The sequence below is a fragment of the Salvelinus fontinalis genome, unplaced genomic scaffold (assembly GCF_029448725.1).
Source record: "Salvelinus fontinalis isolate EN_2023a unplaced genomic scaffold, ASM2944872v1 scaffold_0247, whole genome shotgun sequence".
Taxonomy (NCBI): domain Eukaryota; kingdom Metazoa; phylum Chordata; class Actinopteri; order Salmoniformes; family Salmonidae; genus Salvelinus; species Salvelinus fontinalis.
This window is the reverse complement of record NW_026600456.1, coordinates 27,207-53,332: the sequence shown is the minus strand read 5'-3', so window position 1 is coordinate 53,332 and position 26,126 is coordinate 27,207. Positions and strand designations below refer to the sequence as shown.

The 26,126-nt window shown below is 41.4% G+C and overlaps 2 protein-coding genes and 7 non-coding genes across 11 annotated transcripts in view; all 9 read right to left on the bottom strand.

Annotated features, from left to right (window-relative positions):
• The window catches only part of LOC129844899 (ras-related protein Rab-21), a 32,642-nt gene extending 29,382 nt beyond the window's left edge, over nucleotides 1-3,260 (bottom strand). Inside the window, exon 1 of the mRNA XM_055913067.1 lies at nucleotides 2,812-3,260. Within this exon, the coding sequence (XP_055769042.1) occupies nucleotides 2,812-2,952 (141 nt within the window). The 5' untranslated portion in view covers nucleotides 2,953-3,260. The remainder of the gene's footprint in view (nucleotides 1-2,811) is intronic.
• An 884-nt stretch (nucleotides 3,261-4,144) lies between these two features.
• LOC129844897 (transmembrane protein 19-like) overlaps nucleotides 4,145-26,126 on the bottom strand; it is a 36,140-nt gene continuing 14,158 nt past the window's right edge. Inside the window, exons 7-12 of one of the 3 annotated variants that reach the window (XM_055913064.1) lie at nucleotides 13,778-13,987; nucleotides 10,456-11,904; nucleotides 9,008-10,392; nucleotides 8,696-8,795; nucleotides 4,992-5,069; nucleotides 4,145-4,821 (exon numbers count right to left, since the gene is read on the bottom strand). In XM_055913064.1, the coding sequence (XP_055769039.1) occupies nucleotides 11,744-11,904; nucleotides 13,778-13,987 (371 nt within the window). In that variant the 3' untranslated portion in view covers nucleotides 4,145-4,821; nucleotides 4,992-5,069; nucleotides 8,696-8,795; nucleotides 9,008-10,392; nucleotides 10,456-11,743. Of the gene's footprint in view, nucleotides 4,822-4,991; nucleotides 5,070-8,695; nucleotides 8,796-9,007; nucleotides 11,905-13,777; nucleotides 13,988-26,126 lie in introns of all 3 variants that reach the window. The other 2 variants (XM_055913065.1, XM_055913063.1) reach the window with 2 other exon arrangements.
• Nucleotides 9,514-9,586, bottom strand: trnak-cuu (transfer RNA lysine (anticodon CUU)). Its single transcript has one exon. It is a non-coding gene; the product is annotated as a tRNA-Lys (tRNA).
• Nucleotides 14,154-14,226, bottom strand: trnak-cuu (transfer RNA lysine (anticodon CUU)). The gene has a single exon. It is a non-coding gene; the product is annotated as a tRNA-Lys (tRNA).
• trnak-cuu (transfer RNA lysine (anticodon CUU)) lies at nucleotides 15,032-15,104 on the bottom strand. The gene has a single exon. It is a non-coding gene; the product is annotated as a tRNA-Lys (tRNA).
• Nucleotides 16,734-16,806, bottom strand: trnak-cuu (transfer RNA lysine (anticodon CUU)). Its single transcript has one exon. It is a non-coding gene; the product is annotated as a tRNA-Lys (tRNA).
• trnak-cuu (transfer RNA lysine (anticodon CUU)) lies at nucleotides 17,662-17,734 on the bottom strand. Its single transcript has one exon. It is a non-coding gene; the product is annotated as a tRNA-Lys (tRNA).
• On the bottom strand, nucleotides 19,280-19,352 carry trnak-cuu (transfer RNA lysine (anticodon CUU)). The gene has a single exon. It is a non-coding gene; the product is annotated as a tRNA-Lys (tRNA).
• trnak-cuu (transfer RNA lysine (anticodon CUU)) lies at nucleotides 20,208-20,280 on the bottom strand. Its single transcript has one exon. It is a non-coding gene; the product is annotated as a tRNA-Lys (tRNA).

The window sequence follows — 26,126 nt, the reverse complement described above, 5'->3', positions numbered from 1 at the left end:
CAATGATGCGCTCAGGACAGACAGTTTGTCTCCCATGCCAATGATGCGCTCAGGACAGACAGTTTGTCTCCCATGCCAATGATGCGCTCAGGACAGACAGTTTGTCTCCCATGCCAATGATGCGCTCAGGACAGACAGTTTGTCTCCCATGCCAATGATGCGCTCAGGACAGACAGTTTGTCTCCCATGCCAATGATGCGCTCAGGACAGACAGTTTGTCTCCCATGCCAATGATGCGCTCAGGACAGACAGTTTGTCTCCCATGCCAATGATGCGCTCAGGACAGACAGTTTGTCTCCCATGCCAATGATGCGCTCAGGACAGACAGTTTGTCTCCCATGCCAATGATGCGCTCAGGACAGACAGTTGTATTTGTGCAAAGGATAAGTGTTCAGGTAGCCTATTTTATGACCCGTTTCCAGTGGAGATATGGGTTTCAGAAATATGATGCTAATTCACACCGAGGCACGATGGTTAGGCCTATCAAGAAGGAGTGTTGAAAATCTTTTTTGAATACAGTAAGGAACTATTTGCAATGGATGCATTGATGTAAAGTGACGCAAAAAAATACTCAGAAGCTTCGCAGCTCAAGTGATGGTGCGTTAATGAGAAATACTATCAGACATCACCAAATGGAAACTTTTAGACCTACAGGCCTGCATCTGCACGCAGGCCAGGTACTTTATGCGTGCTCAAGCAAAATATATTATAACAAATAGACATTAAAAAGTGTAAACTCAAACAATTAAATAATGAATGTGCACGAATTAGCAGGAGACAGAGCGCATTCTGTAGAGAGACACGCAGGTGCATCTCCACCACACACCCTATCCCTTCTTGTCCCAACATTTTAAATTCTGGATGTCATTTATTAAAATACTAAACAAATAAATTATTTTAAATACATCTAAAAACACATGTGCAACATTAACATTCACTGCCAGACAAGTCAAAACTACACAACTAAAATGTGTAAAAGGGTTGAAATAAAAGACCCCTGAAAATGTCCATACACACAAAAAGATTCTCAAATTTGTTTCCATCCCTGTTGGTGAGCATTTCTTCTTTGCCAAAATAATCCATCCAGCTAACAGGTGTGGCATATCAAGAAGCTGATTAAACATGATAATTACACAAGTTCACCTTGTGTTATTGTGGACAATAAAAGTGCACTAAAATATGTAGTTATGTCACACAACAATGCCACAGATGTCTCAAGTTGAGGTTATGTGCTACTGGCATGCAGGAATGTCCACCAAAGATGTTGCATTATTTCATTCCCAGTCATGTGAAATCCATAGATAAGGACCTAATAAATAACTTAAATTAACTTTGACTCGTTAAAATCTTTGAAATTGTTGCGTTTATATTTTTCAGTATATTTTGCTTGCTTTTGTGTAAATAAAACGTCATTTTTTATCTTTTGGATCTGATACAGACCCTGGTCCATCTCAGATCCAATACTGATTTTGAAGAAGAAGAAATGACTGCGTCCTGTCTTTCTCGGATGGGAATTTCACAGATCCAATTCAGTTTGGAGCTCATTTTCAGGACCCGAGAAGACCACTTCTCTAGTCTCTAAGACTCGAGGCCCACTGGCAGTGCAGCAGTGAACCACCTTCCTATTCAGCTCCTCTCATCATTGCCTTGAGTAATAAACACCCTCTTGGGATGTCCTGGTAGGAAATGACAAGGAGTTATGCTGCCTCTTCTTTCAGGAGAGCAATAAACACAGGCCATTCTAAGTTCATAACTAACCTACCGGTAAGCCAACTTCGCTACAGTTGAACACTTTCCAGAGAGTCAGCAACAGGTTTAACTGTTTGCAGTAATGCAAAGTACAAAGAAATTGCTTAGTACACTAGTTAAGACTGCTTGACAGCAACTGTGATCATAGAGGATTGAATTTGATACCCTAGTAATGTGTGATTATGTGTCAGCACAATCGTATTGATTCATAGAAGAAGATACGTTTGGTAACAGCACTGGAAAGGCCTACTAGAAACACCTAGAACCCTTATCACGTCCGGCAATTCAAAACAACATATTGTGCAACCTACTGCTATGAGAAGCCCTGTACTTACTGACAGATCCGGTCTGTGTTGTCCATCTCAATGCGATTTTAGGTGTGGAGTAAACTTGCCCTTTCTCTACTCTGCATAAATGCTATGTCATAGTAGTTCATTCCTTGTTCAGTTCAGTCAAGTGTCCTGCAGGGCCACGTTTGGGGCAGCTGGCGAAGCTTTCTGACCACCGGACAGGAAGTTAAACCTGGGTGCTGGTTGTTGTTGTTTTGGTTACTCTGTGAGTGGGCTACTTCCTGTTCATTGGGGCGAATTCACCTCTACCACATTCACGTTGAAAAACACTTGTTTCATGATGAATAGCACCAATGTATAGTTGAGATAAAGCTTTTAGATCGCTTATTTTTAAAGCTGTGACAGTTGGCTACTATGAAAGCTAGCTAACTACAATAGCTATCGGGCGTTAGTCAATTTAGTTGGCAGGCTTATCGTTATTAGAATACATTATCGTTTTCCCAGAATTGTTAGCTAGCTAGCCGTCTTGGTAAACACCCTAAATAACCATGTTGAACAGGTTGCAGTGACTTGTAGTGGACTGCCAGAAACTAGCTAACGTTAGCTAGCTGCGACACAGATGAATGACTGTTGGTGTTAGTGACAGGCTATCACTAGCAGCTAGGGTAACGTTAGCTAGCTCGCCTTTTCTATTTTCTACATAGCACATTTAACCCTTTGTAGTCTGGACAAGATTGAATCACACATCCAGTTAGCCACGTAATCAACGTACCTGAAGTGTGGTGATGTGTTTGTCGTTGAATTTATTTTCACAATACCGCAACACGAGCGATGTCTTGCCGACACAGCCCTCTCCCAACAAAACCACCTTGAAAGAGTAGGTTTTGTTGCCTGCTCCGCCGCCAGCCGCCATGGTGAAATAAATATGATTAGGAATATAAGTAGCCCAGTCGAAGTATCTCCCTCTAATCACATTAGATGACTCAAATCGAAATCAAGAAGTCGAGGACACGAATCCCCTGCGAATCAGAATTGGAACAAATCTCACTCGCCCAGCTCTTGTAGACCAAACTGATTTCCCCCACCCTAAGCTCGCTGGTTCGCTCTGCTCTCCCCTCTCAACCCCTACTAATGGCGTCTCTTTCTACGTCATGCTATGGGATCATATGATGAACTGGACAGCAACAATCGAAAGTGCTGGAGCTGAACAGAGGCTCAGTCTATTTTCCCAATGGATCATCAAGCATAATATATGTTAGAGTAAAGAATACAGAAATTAGGACATTTAGAAAAACTGTAAACAAAATAAGACAGTTTGAAAGACTAAAAGTAAGAAGCCCAGAAGCCAGTATAATAACTCCTGAAAACAGAATATTGTTTTGACTGATAGGTTATCATTATTGTGGTTGGTTGGTTTACCAGGATCATTATCACTGCAAGACCCTCCCGAGTGAGAATAATTTGTCACACATAAATCATGAGGAATCTATTTATCCTCTGAGCCATATGGCAGTGCTGTTTTATTTATGCATTTCTGACAAATCTACTTATTTTCACATAAAATTATCATAATTCTTGAAAGGCTCCCAGAACAAGATGCGGAAATCCCCCATGCTGTACATACACACAGTGAGCGAAGACTTGAATCTTCGTTTCAGAAAGAAGAATGCTTGTTTTGTTCAAACTTGACCCATTTCTGTTTCTACTAGAGACGTAAGGGGTCATTTTCTGAATGTCTACCCTAATCTTAACTAGATAACGATCATACTTCAAAAAATCTAAGGCACTGTTGTGGAAAAGTTAAAACGCCTTTCTTTTAGCAGCTATCGCATAGCAAAAAAAAATTAAGCGCACCAACGACGAGCGGCTCACCGGCCTTGTTCAGGGTCTCATGTGAGTCGCAACGCGCTGGTGGGACTTCTGGTCAAATTGGTATTGAAATGATCTCTAGGACATATCAAACCAAACAGAGCTTCACTACAGCCTTATCCAACACTAGTTACGGTCACAACAAACCTCTTGATTATCACCTTCCAATGGAAAAAACAAACGTAAGACAGGAATTGTCATACATGCCTGATGACTCAGTCACACAAGTCATCTCGTCCATATCAAATATGTTTATTGAAAGCAGTGAGCCAAGTCCTTTTTTTGCTAGTTACATATTGAAAACTGAGCAACATAAAGCCAATGTACAAACAGAATATAAAGTAGTCTACTTAATGTTTTTAAACCATGGAAGTCAACCTGTGCAAAGGGCATACATACAGAACACTTGTTTGAGATAACACCCCCACCACTTAAAGCAGTGTACAATAAACAGCATAAGTCCTCTAAAGTGCAAATAGCATTAAACATTCACAAGAAAAACACAAACAGTGTGATTTAGATGAAGAATATAACAACCCCCCCACATATACACCCATATTAATGAAGAATATAACCCCCCCCCATATATACCATATTACTGAGGAATATAACCCCCCTCCATATACACCATATTAATGAAGAATATAACCCCCCTCCATATACACCATATTAATGAAGAATATAACCCCCCCATATACAACATATTGCATAATGGATCAATAAAGTGTGAGCAGCTTGGTTAGTAAGAACATCTTAAGACAGTATAATGTCAGGAAAGTGTCAATGATTGATTGATCTGACCATCTTAGCAGAGAGAGGAATACCGTAAAGACATCACACTGTACATAAAAAGGTCATTCATTTATTTGCAGTGTTCTCTTTTGCTTCCCGTCTGGGTCTGGGAGATGACGGTCTGGAATCAAGAATAAACAAATGTAAAAATGGCATTTAGACTACACAGCCTGCTCCAGTTACAGAAAGGGGGTAAACTTAATTTAGTCAAATGCACATACTCCAAATGTCAGTCAAATGAAACAAAAACAAATAACATTTGTCTGACAGAGACATTTTAATTATACTTACATGTCCTTGATAGCTTTCTTCATGAGCTGTCTTGTACATGGGGACATCACATTGTCTGTTGGACTCCTTATTGCAGACCTACATTGCCACACAAGGCAATAGAGAAAGAGAGTGAGAGTAGCGCAAGAAAGAGAGCAAGAGAATATATCAAGCAATCATCCAACTAGTGAATGCCAAATTACAGATGAGGTACTTCTTGATGCAATTAAAGCCTTTAAGTCCGGGAAAACTCAAGGGCGGGATGGCATACCAGTGGAGGTATACCAAACCTTTTTTGATATACTCAGAGGACCATTATTAGCATGTTTTAACCACTTCTATATACACATGGTATCAGATACTCAACAAGGTCTGATTACATTATTATTGAAACAGGAGCCATGTGGTATATATAAAGATCCAGTCCATTTAAAAAGAATTGGTGGCCTCTTACACTTCAGTGTTGTGACGCAAAAATTCAAGCAAAATGCTTAGCGCATAGAATTAAAAAAGGTATTGCCAGATATTATTCATCCTAATCAAACAGTTTTGTTTTTGTTTTTTTTACACGGACAATATATTGGAGATAATATAAGAGAAGTACTGGAAACAATAGAACACTATGAAAACCAGGCCTGGTTTCCCAGATTTTTCATAACCGACTTTGAAAAGGCTTTTAATAAAGTACGACTGAAGTTTATATATAAATGCCTGGATTATTTCAATTTTTGAGAATCTTTTATAAAATGGGTTAAAGTTATGTATAGTAACCCTAGGTGTAAAATAGTAAATAATGGCTACTTCTCAGAAAGTTTTTAAAAAAACTGTCAAGAGAGGTAAAACAAGATTGTCCACTATCAGCATATCTATTTATTATTGCCATCGAAATGTTAGTTGTTAAAAAAAATCAGATCCAACAATAATATTAAGGGTTTAGAAATCCAGGGTGTGACGACCCTCTCACTCGGTCTGTCGAAGTTGTAAGAATGTCTCACCCCATGTTCAAGAATGGCCTTTTCCCCACTTTATTCATATTACAACCTCACTTCCGGCTATTTGAAAACGAAATCCTCTCCAAAATATTGTTTTTTTTTTTTTTTTAAACAAGCCATAGAAAATTGGTTGGAATTTCAGTTTAATCCACCAGACAGAACAAATAGTACAACAAAGTGGTTAAACTCAAATATAGTAATTGATAAAAAAATTAAAAAAAATAAAAAGCTGATAAAAATATATAATATTTGTAAATTATATCATAAATAGAACTGGTGGAGTTGTCACATATGCAGCTAACAAAAATGCATGGAAATGTCTGCTCTACCCAAAATTACAACCAACTAATTACAGCACTACCGCAAAAAGGGAAGAGGCAAGTGGAAGCTGGAAAAAGTAATGCAAAGGGTAGCTACTTTGAAGAATATCAAATATATTTTGATTTGTTTATCTCTTTTTTTGGTTACTACATGATACCATGTGTGTTATTTCATAGTTTTTCTACAATGTAGAAAACAGAAATATAAAGAAGAACCCTGGAATGAATAGGTGTGTCTAAACTTTTGACTGGTACTGTATATGCATTGGTATGTATGCATGTGTATTTGTATTTACAAACAAAATATATGTGGGGGATTGGAAATTATGCAGAACAATTACATTGATGGAAGCTACAATACTAAAGCTGATCTACCCCCTTAAAAAATAAAATATATAACATACCACTAGTTTACAGGCAGCACACCAACATTCCTCCATAGGGGTTTTCACATAAGATCACTTCTTGGATCAATGAAAACTGTCCATCATTTAATTAGATCGGATTTAAAATTCATAAAAAGTATATTACCATACAATTAACGCAGCTTGGGTGTATTTGAACTTAGACTGTGTGTATAGATGGCCTCCCGAGTGGCGCAGCGGTCTGAGGCACTGCATCTCAGTGCCAGAGGCGTCACTACAGACCCTGGTTTGATCCCGGGCTGTATCACAACCAGCCGTAATCGGGAGTCCCATAGGGCGGGCCTTACTTTTTAAAAACCTATTATCGAGCAAACGGAAAGAACAGCAGCTATGTTTGGCTACATACGGACCGTTAGTGGAATTCCCGCCAGAGAGTAACGGTTAATGTGATTGGATGTTTATCATTTGACTAGGCTACATGTATTTGACATTGTGTTGTTATTCCGCTGAACATTAGATGGTTTCATTTTATTTTGGGCAGTGAAACGAGGCTACTCAGGCGAGAAAAAAAACTCACCCAAATGTATAGCCCCGTTGGAAAATATAAATGGACTGTTTGAAAATGTGAAGATTTAAGAATACAACCCTCTGGCTTTGACTAGCTAGAAGGGATTCCAGCTTTTGTCAAATTAACGTCAGATTGTACTTTTTCGTAGCAAGTTAGGAGAACTTACACAGCAGGGTAGTTAAAGGATAATTAAAGTAGCAGGTTAGGATAATTAGGTTAAGAAAAGGGTTACGGTTAGCTAAAATGCTAATAAATATATTTTTATATTAATTTGAGTAAAGCTGAATCACTTCTAGCCATGACCCTGACTAGGGGCACTCTCCCGTGGGTTATAAGTCATCTCTCACATGGTAACCAGAACTATTTGCAAAGGGGAGAGCTTATTATACCTCAGTGGGTGAATTGAAATGAAGATAATGTATATACTGGCAAGATACATGTCACGCCGCTCTAACAACGTGAGTTGTTGTCCACAAAGCGGCATGGCGGACTGTCTAGCTCCCGCCTGTCCTTACTTTGGATTGGTGGAATTATTTTTTGGTTGAACAAATTCAACACTCCATACAAACTCCTTACTTGGTGGGCAGAAAAAAACACCACCTGCTGGAGGAAGACAGATTTTCCTCTCTAAATTCAATTGAGGAGGGGAGAAAAATCTGTATATGAGATGCTCATGTCTCCACCCCAAAAATAGAGTACCACAGTATGAATCATAATACCTAGCGGTCCAACAGGGAAATGGTTCTAAATGGTTTTTCACCATTAATTTCTCCTCATAGGGGATTTTAGAAACACGTACAATAAGGGCTGTGTTTCATGTAGGCTTACCCTGGCTTGACGTTTTGATAACAAGTGTCTCGGGACAAGGTGACTTATCAACATATTTGCCTGTATTTACCCCCAACAAATGAAATGCTAAAATTGGCTGCTAATGTGGCTATCATAAAGAACTACAAATGCCATGTTCTGGACGAGACAGTCGAATCGAGGCAAATGTAAGAATCTCTGGATTAACTAACTAAACGTAGTAATGAATAAATTGGCTAAATGTCTTTAAATGCACCTGTTTGCAAAGGTGCCAGCTAGAGATAATGTCCTGGAGCTTGCAGGGATTTGTAGTCTTGCACGATGTCCACTTTGACGCTAAATAACATTTTCAAATCACACAGTATATAGAGCAGTATATATTGAGAAATCACCATGTCCGCGAGAGACTTACATGGTTATCAAAATGTCACGCCAGGGTAAACCTACACAAAGCACAGCCCTTATGAGTGTTTCTCAAATCCCTCGATTGGAACCATTTCCCTGCTTGACCGCTAGGTTTTATGGGTATTATGACACCTCCACTGAGGGGCTCTCGGGCGGGAAGGAAGGCGACAAGCCACTATTGTAATACACATTGCATAAATGATACTGTATAAAAACTGTAGGTTTAACATGCATTAATCTAACATTTATTCCTACTTTCACAACTTACTTTTCTTGAAATGTCTTTCTTTTCGCCAGGCTTGGTGTCGGCGGCTGTTGATTGTTGTGAGGAGACACCGACTGCAGTGCTTTTCCAGAGCTCATTTTCCCTGCAGAAAGCCATCATGACATTAGCGACAGTTTAGTGTTTTGAGCCATTGTATCCATAGCCAATTATGTAAACATTGTTGTAACTTGCATACAATAACGTACGCTCTAGCGTTGCTGCATGTAATATTGTTACTAATACGAACTGTTAATCGTTGAAATTATGTAATTGATTATACCAAGTACATTTTAATTGTAGCCGTTAAGAACCCACCTTCTTTTTAAAAATGTTATTAGCCACAGTCAAGCAGCAGGAAAAAAGTAGTCAAGGCTTGAGATCCAGTTAGTTTAGTACCGATCAGCTGAGTTCATGTCAAATAGGACGTTTCGAAAGTGGTGCTCCATGACGTATTTCAAATACGCTCCTCTCATTGGTAGTTGCCACGGCACAAGCATAACAAACCCCACCCTCTCAGAAAACATGTTTTGACATATCTCATAATTTATTTTCTCAGTGTACGTTGTGATTTTTTTGGGGGGGGGAAATAAACTCCAAGTCGAATACTTTTAATTATTGTCAAACACATAAAAGCCCTTTTCAAAAGTAGGTAGCCCTATTCTTCAGCATTGTGTGCAGGAGGAACAGGCACTTTTTCTAAATATCAAACACACAGCACCAGACTTCAAGTGTACAGAGAATATCAACATTTTTGTTCAAACTAAGAACTTCTTCGTATATTATTTATTGAGAAGGATTAAAGCGATCTTTCAAAAGATCAGCGCCCAACGTGGGGCTCGAACCCACGACCCTGAGATTAAGAGTCTCATGCTCTACCGACTGAGCTAGCCGGGCTTGCGTAACTTAAGGAAACTCCCCCTTTACAAACCATGAGGCGCGAACCCTGCCCCCTTCCAGCCCTCTCTTAGAATTCACACAGAACTCGCTCCAAGACTGATGTAATTACACGGCGCGTTCACAAAGCGTCTGAGTAGGAGTGCTGATCTAGAATCAGGTTCCTCCTGTCCATGGCATCTTAATCAATATAAATCTAAACGTAAAACTGATCATATATCAGCAGTGTTACTCTAAAAGGTTTTGTGAATACAGGCCCTGATTCTAGATCAGCTGCTGGTGTAATATGTACTCAGGTCACGGTCCTAGAAAGGGTAATCATCACTGGTAATGTTGCCCTCTCAACATTCATATGATGCAATAAGGCAAAAAATCCATGAAGTATTTATTTCAATGCTAATTGCTTTACAGCATCAATGAATCACTTACCACAGGATGCCGACACTTTATCAAAACAACCATTACAAACCACATTCATAAAGGAGTTTATCAAAACAACCATTACAAACCACATTCATAAAGGAGTTCATCTGGTTATATTATAGGACAGTGTTATGTTTGGGGGGCTGGCGACATAACACTGTCCCTTCTTTCTCTCACCCCTTCTCTAGTGTAGGGTGTAGGCTTCTCTCACCCCTTCTCTAGTGTAGGGTGTAGGCTTCTCTCACCCCTTCCCCATCCCTTCTCTAGTGTAGGGTGTAGGCTTCTCACCCCTTCCCCATCCCTTCTCTAGTGTAGGGTGTAGGCTTCTCTCACCCCTTCCCCATCCCTTCTCTAGTGTAGGGTGTAGGCTTCTCTCACCCCTTCTCTAGTGTAGGGTGTAGGCTTCTCTCACCCCTTCTTTAGTGTAGGGTGTAGGCTTCTCTCACCCCTTCTCTAGTGTAGGGTGTAGGCTTCTCACCCCTTCCCCATCCCTTCTCTAGTGTAGGGTGTCGGCTTCTCACCCCTTCCCCATCCCTTCTCTAGTGTAGGGTGTAGGCTTCTCACCCCTTCCCTTCTCTAGTGTAGGGTGTAGGCTTCTCACCCCTTCCCTTCTCTAGTGTAGGGTGTAGGCTTCTCACCCCTTCCCCATCCCTTCTCTAGTGTAGGGTGTCGGCTTCTCACCCCTTCCCCATCCCTTCTCTAGTGTAGGGTGTAGGCTTCTCACCCCTTCCCCATCCCTTCTCTAGTGTAGGGTGTCGGCTTCTCTCACCCCTTCTCTAGTGTAGGGTGTAGGCTTCTCTCACCCCTTCCCCATCCCTTCTCTAGTGTAGGGTGTAGGCTTCTCTCACCCCTTCCCCATCCCTTCTCTAGTGTAGGGTGTAGGCTTCTCTCACCCCTTCCCCATCCCTTCTCTAGTGTAGGGTGTAGGCTTCTCTCACCCCTTCCCCATCCCTTCTCTAGTGTAGGGTGTAGGCTTCTCTCACCCCTTCCCCATCCCTTCTCTAGTGTAGGGTGTCGGCTTCTCTCACCCCTTCCCCATCCCTTCTCTAGTGTAGGGTGTAGGCTTCTCTCACCCCTTCCCCATCCCTTCTCTAGTGTAGGGTGTAGGCTTCTCTCACCCCTTCCCCATCCCTAGTGTAGGCTTCTCTCACCCCTTCCCCATCCCTTCTCTAGTGTAGGGTGTAGGCTTCTCTCACCCCTTCCCTTCTCTAGTGTAGGGTGTAGGCTTCTCTCACCCCTTCCCCATCCCTAGTGTAGGCTTCTCTCACCCCATCCCTTCTCTCATCCCTTCTCTAGTGTAGGGTGTAGGCTTCTCTCACCCCTTCCCTTCTCTAGTGTAGGGTGTAGGTTTCTCTCATCCCTTCTCTAGTGTAGGGTGTAGAGTGTAGGGTGTAGGCCTACTCAAGAGCATTACAACAAGTTTAGCAAAAGATTCAATCAATCAAACAGAAAAAACAACTCTCCTATAGTCCATGCACGTAATGCATTTTAGTAAACAACTGAAATCTAGATGATTAAACTAAGGTCAACAAATGTATTACCATAAAGACAAACACAGAGTTGTGAGGTTAGTTATAGCATGGTAACTCTATTTCCTTAGACAGCAAGCTACACCATACTAGGTAAAGTATAAAACATTCGTGGCACGACTTCAATACAACAAGCAAAACATTTTTTTGCAAAAAAAAAATTGTTGACAAAACAGAAATCAGGGAAACGTAAAGAGTTCCTTCCCTAGTGAGGCCAGAAGCTCCATGCAACACCAGGAAGAACCAGAGCTACTATGATGGAAGAGAAGAGGTTAACGCCATTGTTGTCCAGGATAGGCTTCCCACATATCCGCTTAGTTGTCACAGACGCATAGTTAACAACCTTCCCGAGGCTTTCGTCGTAGCCTGGGGAAGAAGGGACATCATACATGTGTAAGAGTGGAGCAGACTTTTTTTTTTTAATGCCTGCAATGTTTTAAATTCAAGAAAGACACTTCAAGAACGTGCTAAAATAATGGATATCAAACATCTATACATACTTTTTTTTTTTTTTTTAAACATGAAAAAATCCAAATAAATGAATAACATATACAGTGCATTCAGAAATTATTCAGACCGCTTGACTTTTTCCACATTTTGTTACAGCCTCATTCTAAAATGTTTTCAATGAAGAAAAAAACAACTCAATTTACACACAATATCCCATAACGACAAAGTGAAAACAGGTTTTTAGAATTTTTGCAAATGTATAAAAAAATAAACAAATACCTTATTTACATAAGTACACAGACCCTTTGCTATGAGACTCGAAATTGAGCTCAGGTGCATCCTGTTTCCATTAATCAACCTTGACATGTTTCTACAACTTGATTGGAGTCCACATGTGGTAAATTCAATTGATTGGACATGATTTGGAAAGGAACACACCTGTCTATATAAAGGTCCCACAGTTGACAATTCACGTCAGAGCCAAAACCAAGCCATGAGGTCGAAGGAATTGTCCGCAGCGCTCACAAGGTCATAGCCGTAGAGCCGTAGAGCTCAGAGACAAGATTGTGTCAAGGCACTGATCTGGGGAAGGGTACCAAAAACTGTCTGCAGCATTGAAGGTCACCAAGAGTTTGGAGTTTGCCAAAAGGCACTTAAAAGACTCTTAGACCATGAGAAACAAGATTCTCTGGTCTGATGAAACCAAGATTGAACTCTTTGGACTGAATGCCAAGCGTCACGTCTGGAGGAAACCTGCCACCATCCCTACAGTGAAGCATGGTGGCGGCAGAATCATGATGTGGGGATGTTTTTCAGTGGCAGGGACTGGGAGACTAGTCAGGATTGAGGGAAAGATGAACGGAGTTAAGTACAGAGAGATCCTTGATGAAAACCTGCTCCAGAGCACTCACGACCTCAGACTGGGGTGAAGATTCACCTTCCAACAGTACAACGACCCTAAGCACACAGCCAAGACAACACAGGAGTGGCTTCGGGAAAAGTCTCTGAATGTCCTTTAGTGGCCTAGCCAGACCCCGGACTTGAACCTGATCGAACATCTCTGGAGACCTAAAAAATAGCTGTGCAGCAACGCTTCCCATTCAACCTGGCAATGCTTGAGAGGATCTGCAGAGAAGAATGAGAGAAACTTCCCAAATACAGGTGTGCCAAGCTTGTAGCGTCATACCCAAGAAGACTCGAGGCTGTAATCACTGGCAAAGGTGCTTCAAAGTACTGAATAAAAGGGTCTGAATACTTATGTATTCAAATTTCTAAAAAACAGTTTTTGCTTTGTCATTATGGGGCATTGAGTGACTTTTTTTAAATGTAAAAATTAGAATAAGGTTGTAACATAAAATGTGGAAAAAGTCAAGGGGTCTGAATGCACTGTTATATTAATCTATATCTTGAGTTAGCTATGTATACTTTTCCCTGATGATAACGTGAATATCTGATCCCTGATGATAACATTAACTAATCCCTGATGATAACATAACTAATCCCTGATGATAATATTAACTAATCCCTGATGATAATATTAACTAATCCCTGATGATAACATTAACTAATCCCTGATGATAACATAACGAATCCCTGATGATAACATTAACTAATCCCTGATGATAACATAACTCATCCCTGATGATAATATTAACTGATAATAACATAACTAATCCCTGATAATAACACATTAATAACTAATCCCTGATAATAACATAACTAATCCCTGATAATAACATAACTAATCCCTGATAATAACACATGAATAACTCATCGTTGACAGACCCACCTGAGTACTGCCAGTGTGCTCCCAGAACAGAGTCCAACATGGACCCAATTAGGCCAGCCATGGCTCCATAGACTATGATTGGCCACTGGGGATCAGCCAGGTGCAGGTCACGGACCAATAGGATCTGAGAGATATAGTAAGCCACGCCCACTGCCAGGCCCCCCAGGAAGCTAGCCAGTAGACCCACTGGGGTCACTCCTCCATTGGTCCCTGTGAAAAGAGGAGTTGAACAGTTAACCCCCTTTACATGTTTCACTAGTCTGTTAGGAACAGGATGCAGAAAGACTACACTATTTACAGGAAGTGATGACTGTATCCACTTTGAAACTGTGTCAAAGTCTGTCTCAGAGGCTACAGACTCAACACAAAACACTACCGCCCAACGTGGGGCTCGAACCCACGACCCTGAGATTAAGAGTCTCATGCTCTACCGACTGAGCTAGCCGGGCCTAAGGGTAACTGGAATTCCCCCGCACATAGGCATGTCAAAATGAGTCAGGAACCCCGCCCCTTCCTAGATTTCACATCACCTGCCACAGTCAGTTACTGTCAAGGCTCTTCTTACGCAACACTGTGAATAGTTGTTGGTGGAGAAGCACTGTCAATAGATAAACATTATTTACATTACATTTCAATTAACTGACTCCAACCCTGTCCCCTTTCACCCAGTTTTTTATCCTCTTATTCAATGTGTAAAGTTGTTGACTGAACAGTCAGTCAGCAGTTAATTGACTTTCTTTCCAACCAAGCCTCTCGTGTCCGACTAACTGGTGCCCCTGTATATAGCCTCCTTATTGTTCTTTAAGGTTACTTTTTATTTAATTTTTTATTTATTGAGTTAATATATTCTTAACTCTATTTCTTGAACTGCATTGTTGGTTAAGACCTTGTCAGTAAGCATTTCAATGTACATGTTGTATTCGGAGCATGTGACAAATAAAATTTGATTTGATCACAGGGTCTGAACCAACCCTGCCTCGTGGATTTCACCAGTCCTCTATTTCATCACCCTAGTACTTATCCCTCGGGTGATGAAGCTACACAGTCAACAAATACTGGTCATTTATGTAGCATGTGTTTTAACAACTATACCTCTCAGGCTGGTTTCCCAGACACCCATTAAGTCCTAGTCTAAAAAGCATGTCCATTTGATATTGTTCATAGGTAGTGCTTTTCAGTCGAGGACTATAATCTGTGTCCAGGAAACTGGCCCCAAGCATCTGAGGATCAATGGTATCCAAATCAAAAGGTCAGCGCCCAACGTGGGGCTCGAACCCACGACCCTGAGATTAAGAGTCTCATGCTCTACCGACTGAGCTAGCCGGGCTTGGATATACAATCCACTACATCCCAAAATAACACAACTGTTAGACCAGTTTGGGAAATAACACACCAACATGTAATAACTGTTAGACCAGGTTGGTAAATAACACACCAACATGTAATAACTGTTAGACCAGGTTGGTAAATAACACACCAACATGTAATAACTGTCAGACCAGGCTGGTAAATAACACACCAACATGTAATAACTGTTAGAGCAGGTTGGTAAATAACACACCAACATGTAATAACTGTTAGACCAGGTTGGTAAATAACACACCAACATGTAATAACTGTTAGAGCAGGTTGGTAAATAACACACCAACATGTAATACCTGTTAGACCAGGTTGGTAAATAACACACCAACATGTAATAACTGTTAGACCAGGTTGGTAAATAACACACCAACATGTAATAACTGTTAGACCAGGTTGGTAAATAACACACCAACATGTAATAACTGTTAGACCAGGTTGGTAAATAACACACCAGCACAACATGTAATAACTGTCAGACCAGGTTGGTAAATAACACACCAGCACAACATGTAATAACTGTTAGACCAGGTTGGTAAAGAACACATCAACATGTAATAACTGTCAGACCAGGTTGGTAAATAACACACCAACATGTAATAACTGTCAGACCAGGTTGGTAAATAACACACCAACATGTAATAACTGTTAGACCAGGTTGGTAAATAACACACCAACATGTAATAACTGTTAGACCAGGTTGGTAAATAACACACCAACATGTAATAACTGTCAGACCAGGTTGGTAAATAACACACCAGCCCAACATGTAATAACTGTTAGACCAGGTTGGTAAATAACACACCAACATGTAATAACTGTCAGACCAGGTTGGTAAATAACATACCAGCCACGCATGTAATAACTGTTAGACCAGGTTGGTAAATGACTAGTCTAGAGACAGTAACAACTCTCAAACATAATTACCTTCTTTCTACATACAGTCTGCAACTCAAATGGCACCCTATTCCCTACATAGTGCACTTCTTTTGACCAGGGTATTTGTGCCATTTGGACTTAGACATAGTGTGGGGCTAAAAGCCATGGTCCAAAAGGTCTCATGATCCCCCCTGTAGAGAGACAGAGCCTGCCAGACGTAGCCTGAATATGCATACATCCTTTAACTTCCTGTTAACAAGCCTCATGGCAGCATGACATGACCTTTGATCCTGTCCTATACCCTGATCCTCCACTTGTGATAGGACAACGCACCATTACAGAGCATAATAACACCATTATAAACATTAGTTTAGTCGTTACTCGTTACTTATATACAAGTGCCTTCAAAAAGTATTCAGACCCCTCAGTTTTTTCCACATTTTGTTGCGTTACAGCGATATTCTAAAATGGATTAAATAGAAAATCCTCAGCAATCTACACACAACACCCCATAATGACAAAGTGAAAACAGGTATGTAGAAATTGTTCCAAATGTATTAAAAATAAACCCTTGAATGAGCAGGTGAGTCAACTTCTGACTGGTACTGTGTATAATAATATATGTATGTATGTATGTATGTACGTACATATATAGACAAATAACATTTGATTTGCTCACACATTTATCAGAAGAAAGGCTTTCAAATCAAAAGGTCAGCGCCCAACGTGGGGCTCGAACCCACGACCCTGAGATTAAGAGTCTCATGCTCTACCGACTGAGCTAGCCGGGCTTGGATCACTATATGACACCCCCCACATACAGACCTCACAGGGTCTGAACTAACCCTGTCCACTGACAGACCTCACAGGGCGTGACCCAACCCTGTCCACTGACAGACCTCACAGGGTCTGAACCAACCCTGCCCACTGACAGACCTCACAGGGCGTGACCCAACCCTGTCCACTGACAGACCTCACAGGGTCTGAACCAACCCTGCCCACTGACAGACCTCACAGGGTCTGAACCAACCCTGCCCACTGACAGACCTCACAGGGTCTGAACCAACCCTGCCCACTGACAGACCTCACAGGGTCTGAACCAACCCTGCCCACTGACAGACCTCACAGGGTCTGAACCAACCCTGCCCACATACAGACCTCACAGGGTCTGAACTAACCCTGTCCACTGACAGACCTCACAGGGCGTGACCCAACCCTGTCCACTGACAGACCTCACAGGGTCTGAACCAACCCTGCCCACTGACAGACCTCACAGGGTCTGAACCAACCCTGCCCACTGACAGACCTCACAGGGTCTGAACCAACCCTGCCCACTGACAGACCTCACAGGGTCTGAACCAACCCTGCCTCTTGGATTTCACCAGTCCTCTATTTCATCACCATAGTACTTATCCCTCGGGTGATGAAGCTACACAGTCAACAAATACTGGTCATTTATGTAGCATGTGTTTTAACCACTATACCTCTAAGGCTGGTTTCCCAGATACCCATTAAGTCCTAGTCTAAAAAGCTTGTCCATTTGATATTGTTCATAGGTAGTGCTTTTCAGTCAAGGACTATAATCTGTGTCCAGGAAACTGGCCCCAAGCCTCTGAGGATCAATGGTATCCCAATCAAAAGGCCAGCGCCCAACGTGGGGCTCGAACCCACGACCCTGAGATTAAGAGTCTCATGCTCTACCGACTGAGCTAGCCGGGCTTGGAGATACTATCCACTACATCCCAAAATAACACAACTGTTAGACCAGGTTGGTAAATAACACACCAACATGTAATAACTGTTAGACCAGGCTGGTAAATAACACACCAACATGTAATAACTGTTAGACCAGGTTGGTAAATAACACACCAACATGTAATAACTGTTAGACCAGGTTGGTAAATAACACACCAACATGTAATAACTGTTAGAGCAGGTTGGTAAATAACACACCAACATGTAATACCTGTTAGACCAGGTTGGTAAATAACACACCAACATGTAATAACTGTTAGACCAGGTTGGTAAATAACACACCAACATGTAATAACTGTTAGACCAGGTTGGTAAATAACACACCAACATGTAATAACTGTTAGACCAGGTTGGTAAATAACACACCAGCACAACATGTAATAACTGTCAGACCAGGTTGGTAAATAACACACCAGCACAACATGTAATAACTGTTAGACCAGGTTGGTAAAGAACACATCAACATGTAATAACTGTCAGACCAGGTTGGTAAATAACACACCAACATGTAATAACTGTCAGACCAGGTTGGTAAATAACACACCAACATGTAATAACTGTTAGACCAGGTTGGTAAATAACACACCAACATGTAATAACTGTTAGACCAGGTTGGTAAATAACACACCAACATGTAATAACTGTCAGACCAGGTTGGTAAATAACACACCAGCCCAACATGTAATAACTGTTAGACCAGGTTGGTAAATAACACACCAACATGTAATAACTGTCAGACCAGGTTGGTAAATAACATACCAGCCACGCATGTAATAACTGTTAGACCAGGTTGGTAAATGACTAGTCTAGAGACAGTAACAACTCTCAAACATAATTACCTTCTTTCTACATACAGTCTGCAACTCAAATGGCACCCTATTCCCTACATAGTGCACTTCTTTTGACCAGGGTATTTGTGCCATTTGGACTTAGACATAGTGTGGGGCTAAAAGCCATGGTCCAAAAGGTCTCATGATCCCCCCTGTAGAGAGACAGAGCCTGCCAGACGTAGCCTGAATATGCATACATCCTTTAACTTCCTGTTAACAAGCCTCATGGCAGCATGACATGACCTTTGATCCTGTCCTATACCCTGATCCTCCACTTGTGATAGGACAACGCACCATTACAGAGCATAATAACACCATTATAAACATTAGTTTAGTCGTTACTCGTTACTTATATACAAGTGCCTTCAAAAAGTATTCAGACCCCTCAGTTTTTTCCACATTTTGTTGCGTTACAGCGATATTCTAAAATGGATTAAATAGAAAATCCTCAGCAATCTACACACAACACCCCATAATGACAAAGTGAAAACAGGTATGTAGAAATTGTTCCAAATGTATTAAAAATAAACCCTTGAATGAGCAGGTGAGTCAACTTCTGACTGGTACTGTGTATAATAATATATGTATGTATGTATGTATGTACGTACATATATAGACAAATAACATTTGATTTGCTCACACATTTATCAGAAGAAAGGCTTTCAAATCAAAAGGTCAGCGCCCAACGTGGGGCTCGAACCCACGACCCTGAGATTAAGAGTCTCATGCTCTACCGACTGAGCTAGCCGGGCTTGGATCACTATATGACACCCCCCACATACAGACCTCACAGGGTCTGAACTAACCCTGTCCACTGACAGACCTCACAGGGCGTGACCCAACCCTGTCCACTGACAGACCTCACAGGGTCTGAACCAACCCTGCCCACTGACAGACCTCACAGGGCGTGACCCAACCCTGTCCACTGACAGACCTCACAGGGTCTGAACCAACCCTGCCCACTGACAGACCTCACAGGGTCTGAACCAACCCTGCCCACTGACAGACCTCACAGGGTCTGAACCAACCCTGCCCACTGACAGACCTCACAGGGTCTGAACCAACCCTGCCCACTGACAGACCTCACAGGGTCTGAACCAACCCTGCCCACATACAGACCTCACAGGGTCTGAACTAACCCTGTCCACTGACAGACCTCACAGGGCGTGACCCAACCCTGTCCACTGACAGACCTCACAGGGTCTGAACCAACCCTGCCCACTGACAGACCTCACAGGGTCTGAACCAACCCTGCCCACTGACAGACCTCACAGGGTCTGAACCAACCCTGCCCACTGACAGACCTCACAGGGTCTGAACCAACCCTGCCTCTTGGATTTCACCAGTCCTCTATTTCATCACCATAGTACTTATCCCTCGGGTGATGAAGCTACACAGTCAACAAATACTGGTCATTTATGTAGCATGTGTTTTAACCACTATACCTCTAAGGCTGGTTTCCCAGATACCCATTAAGTCCTAGTCTAAAAAGCTTGTCCATTTGATATTGTTCATAGGTAGTGCTTTTCAGTCAAGGACTATAATCTGTGTCCAGGAAACTGGCCCCAAGCCTCTGAGGATCAATGGTATCCCAATCAAAAGGCCAGCGCCCAACGTGGGGCTCGAACCCACGACCCTGAGATTAAGAGTCTCATGCTCTACCGACTGAGCTAGCCGGGCTTGGAGATACTATCCACTACATCCCAAAATAACACAACTGTTAGACCAGGTTGGTAAATAACACACCAACATGTAATAACTGTTAGACCAGGCTGGTAAATAACACACCAACATGTAATAACTGTTAGACCAGGTTGGTAAATAACACACCAACATGTAATAACTGTTAGACAGGTTGGTAAATAACACACCAACATGTAATAACTGTCAGACCAGGTTGGTAAATAACACACCAACATGTAATAACTGTCAGACCAGGTTGGGAAATAACACACCAACATGTAATAAGTGTTAGACCAGGTTGGGAAATAACACACCAACATGTAATAACTGTTAGACCAGGTTGGTAAATAACACACCAACATGTAATAACTGTTAGACCAGGTTGGTAAATAACACACCAACATGTAATAACTGTCAGACCAGGTTGGTAAATAACACACCAACATGTAATAACTGTTAGACCAGGTTGGTAAATAACACACCAGCCCAACATGTAATAACTGTTAGACCAGGTTGGTAAATAACACACCAGCCCAACATGTAATAACTGTTAGACCAGGTTGGTAAATAACACACCAGCCCAACATGTAATAACTGTCAGACCAGGTTGGTAAATAACACACCAACATGTAATAACTGTAAGACCAGGTTGGTAAATAACACACCAACATGTAATAACTGTTAGACCAGGTTGGTAAATAACACACCAGCCCAACATGTAATAACTGTTAGACCAGGTTGGTAAATTACACACCAACATGTAATAACTGTTAGACCAGGTTGGTAAATAACACACCAACATGTAATAACTGTTAGACCAGGTTGGTAAATAACACACCAACATGTAATAACTGTTAGACCAGGTTGGTAAATAACACACCAACATGTAATAACTGTTAGACCAGGTTGGTAAATAACACACCAACATGTAATAACTGTTAGACCAGGTTGGTAAATAACACACCAGCCCAACATGTAATAACTGTTAGACCAGGTTGGTAAATAACACACCAACATGTATTAACTGTTAGACCAGGTTGGTAAATGACTAGTCTAGAGACAGTAACAACTCTCAAACATAATTACCTTCTTTCTACATACAGACTGCAACTCAAATGGCACCCTATTCCCTACATAGTGCACTACTTTTAACCAGGGTATTTGTGCCATTTGGACTTAGACATAGGGTGGGGCTGAAAGCCATGGTCCAAAAGGTCTCATGATCCCCCCTGTAGAGACAGAGCCTGCCAGACGTAGCCTGAATATGCATAAATCCTTTAACTTCCTGTTAACAAGCCTCATGGCAGCATGACATGACCTTTGATCCTGTCCTATACCCTGATCCCCACTTGTGATAGGACAACGCACCATTACAGAGCATAATAACACCATTATAAACATTAGTTTAGTTATTACTCGTTACTTATATACAAGTGCCTTCAAAAAGTATTCAGACCCATTGGTTTTTTACACATTTTGTTGCGTTATTCTAAATTGGATTAAATAAAAAAATCCTCAGCAATCTACACACAACACCCCATAATGACAAAGTGACAACAGGTATGTAGAAATTGTTCCAAATTTATTTAAAATAAACCCTTGAATGAGCAGGTGAGTCAACTTTTGACTGGTACTGTGTATCATAATATATATATATATATATATGTATATATATATATATATATATATATATATATATGTATATGTATGTATGTATGTATGTATATATATATATATATATATATATATATATATATATATATATATATATATATATATATATATATATATATATGTATATGTATATATGTATGTATGTACAGTGGGGAGAACAAGTATTTGATACAAAGCATGTAAAATCAGCAGTGTAAGTAGGAAAACCTGCAGGTCTGTAAAATGTATCATAGGTACACTTCAACTGTGAGAGACGGAATCTAAAAAAAAATCCAGAAAATCACATTGTATGATTTTTAAGTAATTAATTAGCATTTTATTGCATGACATAAGTATTTGATCACCTACCAACCAGTAAAAATTCCGGCTCTCACAGACCTGTTAGTTTCTTTAAGAAGCCCTCTTGTTCTCCACTCATAACTGCACCTGTTTGAACTCGTTACCTGTATAGAAGACACCTGTCCACACACTCAATCAAACAGACTCCAACCTCTCCACAATGGCCAAGACCAGAGAGCTGTGTAAGGACATCAGGTATAAAATTGTAGACCTGCACAAGGCTGGGATGGGCTACAGAACAATAGGCAAGCAGCTTGGTGAGAAGGAAATAACTGTTGGCGCAATTATTAGAAAATGGAAGAAGTTCAAGATGACGGTCAATCACCCTCGGTCTGGGGCTCCATGCAAGATCTCACCTCGTGGGGCATCAATGATCATGAGGTAGTTGAGGGATCAGCCCAGAACTACACGGCAAGACCTGGTCAATGACCTGAAGAGAGCTGGGACAACAGTCTCAAAGAAAACCATTAGTAACACACTACGCAGTCATGGATTAAAATCCTGCAGCGCACGCAAGGTCCCCCTGCTCAAGCCAGCGCATGTCCAGGCCCGTCTGAAGTTTGCCAATGACCATCTGGATGATCCAGAGGAGGAATGGGAGAAGGTCATGTGGTCTGATGAGACAAAAATAGAGCTTTTTGGTCTAAACTCCACTTGCAGTGTTTGGAGGAAGAAGAAGGATGAGTACAACCCCAAGAACACCATCCCAAACATGAAGCATGGAGGTGGAAACATAATTCTTTGGGGATGCTTTTCTGCAAAGGGCACAGGACAACTGCACCGTATTGAGGGGAGGATGGATGGGGCCATGTATCGCGAGATCTTGGCCAACAACCTCCTTCCCTCAGTAAGAGCATTGAAGATGGGTCTTCCAGCATGACAACGACCCGAAACACACAGCCAGGGCAACTAAGGAGTGGCTCCGTAAGAAGCATCTCAAGGTCCTGGAGTGGCCTAGCCAGTCTCCAGACCTGAACCCAAAAGAAAATCTTTGGAGGGAGCTGAAAGTCTGTATTGCCCAGCGACAGCCCCGAAACCTGAAGGATCTGGAGAAGGTCTGTATGGAGGAGTGGGCCAAAATCCCTGCTGCAGTGTGTGCAAACCTGGTCAAGAACTACAGGAAACGTATGATCTCTGTAATTGCAAACAAAGGTTTCTGTACCAAATATTAAGTTCTGCTTTTCTGATGTATCAAATACTTATGTCATGCAATAAAATGCTAATTAATTACTTAAAAATCATACAATGTGATTTTCTGGATTTTTGTTTTAGATTCTGTCTCTCACAGTTGAAGTGTACCTATGATAAATTCTACAGACCTCTACATGCTTTGTAAGTAGGAAAACCTGCAAAATCGGCAGTGTGTAAAATACTTGTTCTCCCCACTGTATGTATGTATGTATGTATTGTACACAAATAAAATTTGATTTGCTCACACATTTATCAGAAGAAAGGCTTTCAAATCAAAAGGTCAGCGCCCAACGTGGGGCTCGAACCCACGACCCTGAGATTAAGAGTCTCATGCTCTACCGACTGAGTTAGCCGGGCTTGGATCACTATATGACACCACCCAAATACAGACCTCACAGGGCGTGACCCAACCCTGCCCACTGACAGACCTCACCAGGTCTGAACTCTCTCTCTCCATATCAGTACCAGTCAAAAGTTGACACCTACTCATTCCAAGGTTTTTCGTCATTTTTTACTACTTTCTACATTGTAAAACAATAGTGAAGACAAATTCTGAAATAACACATATGGAATCATGTAGTATATTTTATATTCTTCAAAGCAGCCACCATTTGCTTTGAAAGCTTTGCACACTCTTGGCATTCTCTCAACCAGCTTCATGAGGAATGATTTTTCAACAGTCTTGAAGGAGTTCCCACATATGCTGAGCACTTGTTGGCTGCTATTCCACTCTTTTTCCTTTTCCACTCTGCAGTCCCTCATCCCAAACCATCTCAATTGGGTTGAGGTCAGATGATTGTGGAGGCCAGGTCATCTGATGCAGCACTCCATCACTCTCCTTCTTGGTCAAAAACCCCTTACACAGCCTGGAAGTGTGTTTTGGCTCATTGTCCTGTTGAAAAACAAAATGTTAGTCCCACTAAGCGCAAACCAGATGGGATGGCGTATCGCTGCAGAATGCTGTGGTAGACATGCTGGTCAAGTGTGCCTTGAATTCCAAATAAATCACAGACAGTGTCACCAGCAAAGCACCCCCACACCACCTCTTCCATGCTTCACGGTGGGAACCACAGATACAAAGATCATCTGTTCACCTACTCTGCGTCTCACAAAGACACGGCGGTTGGAACCAAACATCTTAAACTTGGACTCTTTAGACCAAAAAACAGATTTCCACCGGAATCTAATGTCCATTGATCGTATTTCTTGGCCCAAGCAAGTCTCTTCTTCTTATTGGTGTCCTTTAGTAGTGGTTTCTTTGCAGCAATTCAACCATGAATGCCTGATTCACACAGTCTCCTCTGAACAGTAGATGTTGAGATGTGTCTGTTACTTGAACTCTGTGAAGCAGTTATTTGGGCTGTAATCTGAGGTGCAGTTAACTCTAATGAACTTCTCCTCTGCAGCAGAGGTAACTCTGGATCTTCCTTTCCTGTGGCGGTCCTCACGAGAACCAGTTTCATCGTAACGCTTGATGGTTTTTGCGACTGCACTTGAAGAAACTTTCAAAGTTCTTGACATTTTCAAGAATTGACTGACCTTCATGTCTTAAAGTAATGATGGACTGTTGTTTCTCTTCGCTTATTTGAGCTGTTCCTGCCATAATATGGACTTGGTCTGACACCAAATAGGGCTAACTTCTGTATACTAGGGCGATCTTCCTTTTCACAATACAACTGATTGGCTCATAAGCATTAAGGAAAGAAATTCCACAAATTAACAAGGGACACCTGGTAATTGGAATGCATTCCAGGTGACTACCTCATGAAGCTGGTTGAGAGAATGCCAAGAGTGTGCAAAGCGGTCATCAAAGCAGTGTGGCTACTTTGAAGAATCTCAAATATAAAATATATTTGTTTAACACCACATGATTCCATGTGTGTTATTTCATAGTTTGTCTTCACTTATTCTAAATTGTAGAAAACAGTAAAAATAAAGAAAACCCTGGAATGAGTAGGTGTCCACATTTTTGACTGACATACATACATACATTACCTTTCAAAAGTTTGGGGTCACTTAGAAAGGTCCTTGTTTTGAAAGAAAAGCAAAAAAAAATGTCCATTAAAATAACATAAAATTGATCAGAAATACAGTGTAGACATTGTTAATGTTGTAAATGACTATTGTTGCTGGAAACAGCTGATTTTTAATGGAATATCTACATAGGCGTATCTCAGACTGACCAAAGAAATAAAATAATAAGATTGTGTTCTTTTGCCCATCTTAATCTTTTATTTCTTTGGCCAGTCTGAGATATGGCTTTTTCTTTGCAACTCTGCCTAGAAGGCCAGCATCCCGGAGTCGCCTCTTCACTGTTGACGTTGAGACTGGTGTTTTGTGGGTACTATTTAATGAAGCTGCCAGTTGAGGACTTGTGAGGCGTCCGTTTCTCAAACTAGACACACTAATGTACTTGTCCTCTTGCTCAGTTGTGCACCGGGGCCTCCCACTCCTCTTTCTATTCTGGTTAGAGCCAGTTTGCGTTGTTCTGTGAAGGGAGTAGTACACAGCGTTGTACGAGATCTTCAGTTACTTGGCAATTTCTCGCATGCAATAGCTTTCATTTCTCAGAACAAGAATAGACTGAAGAGTTTCAGAAGAAAGGTCTTTGTTTCTGGCCATTTTGAGTCCTTAATCGA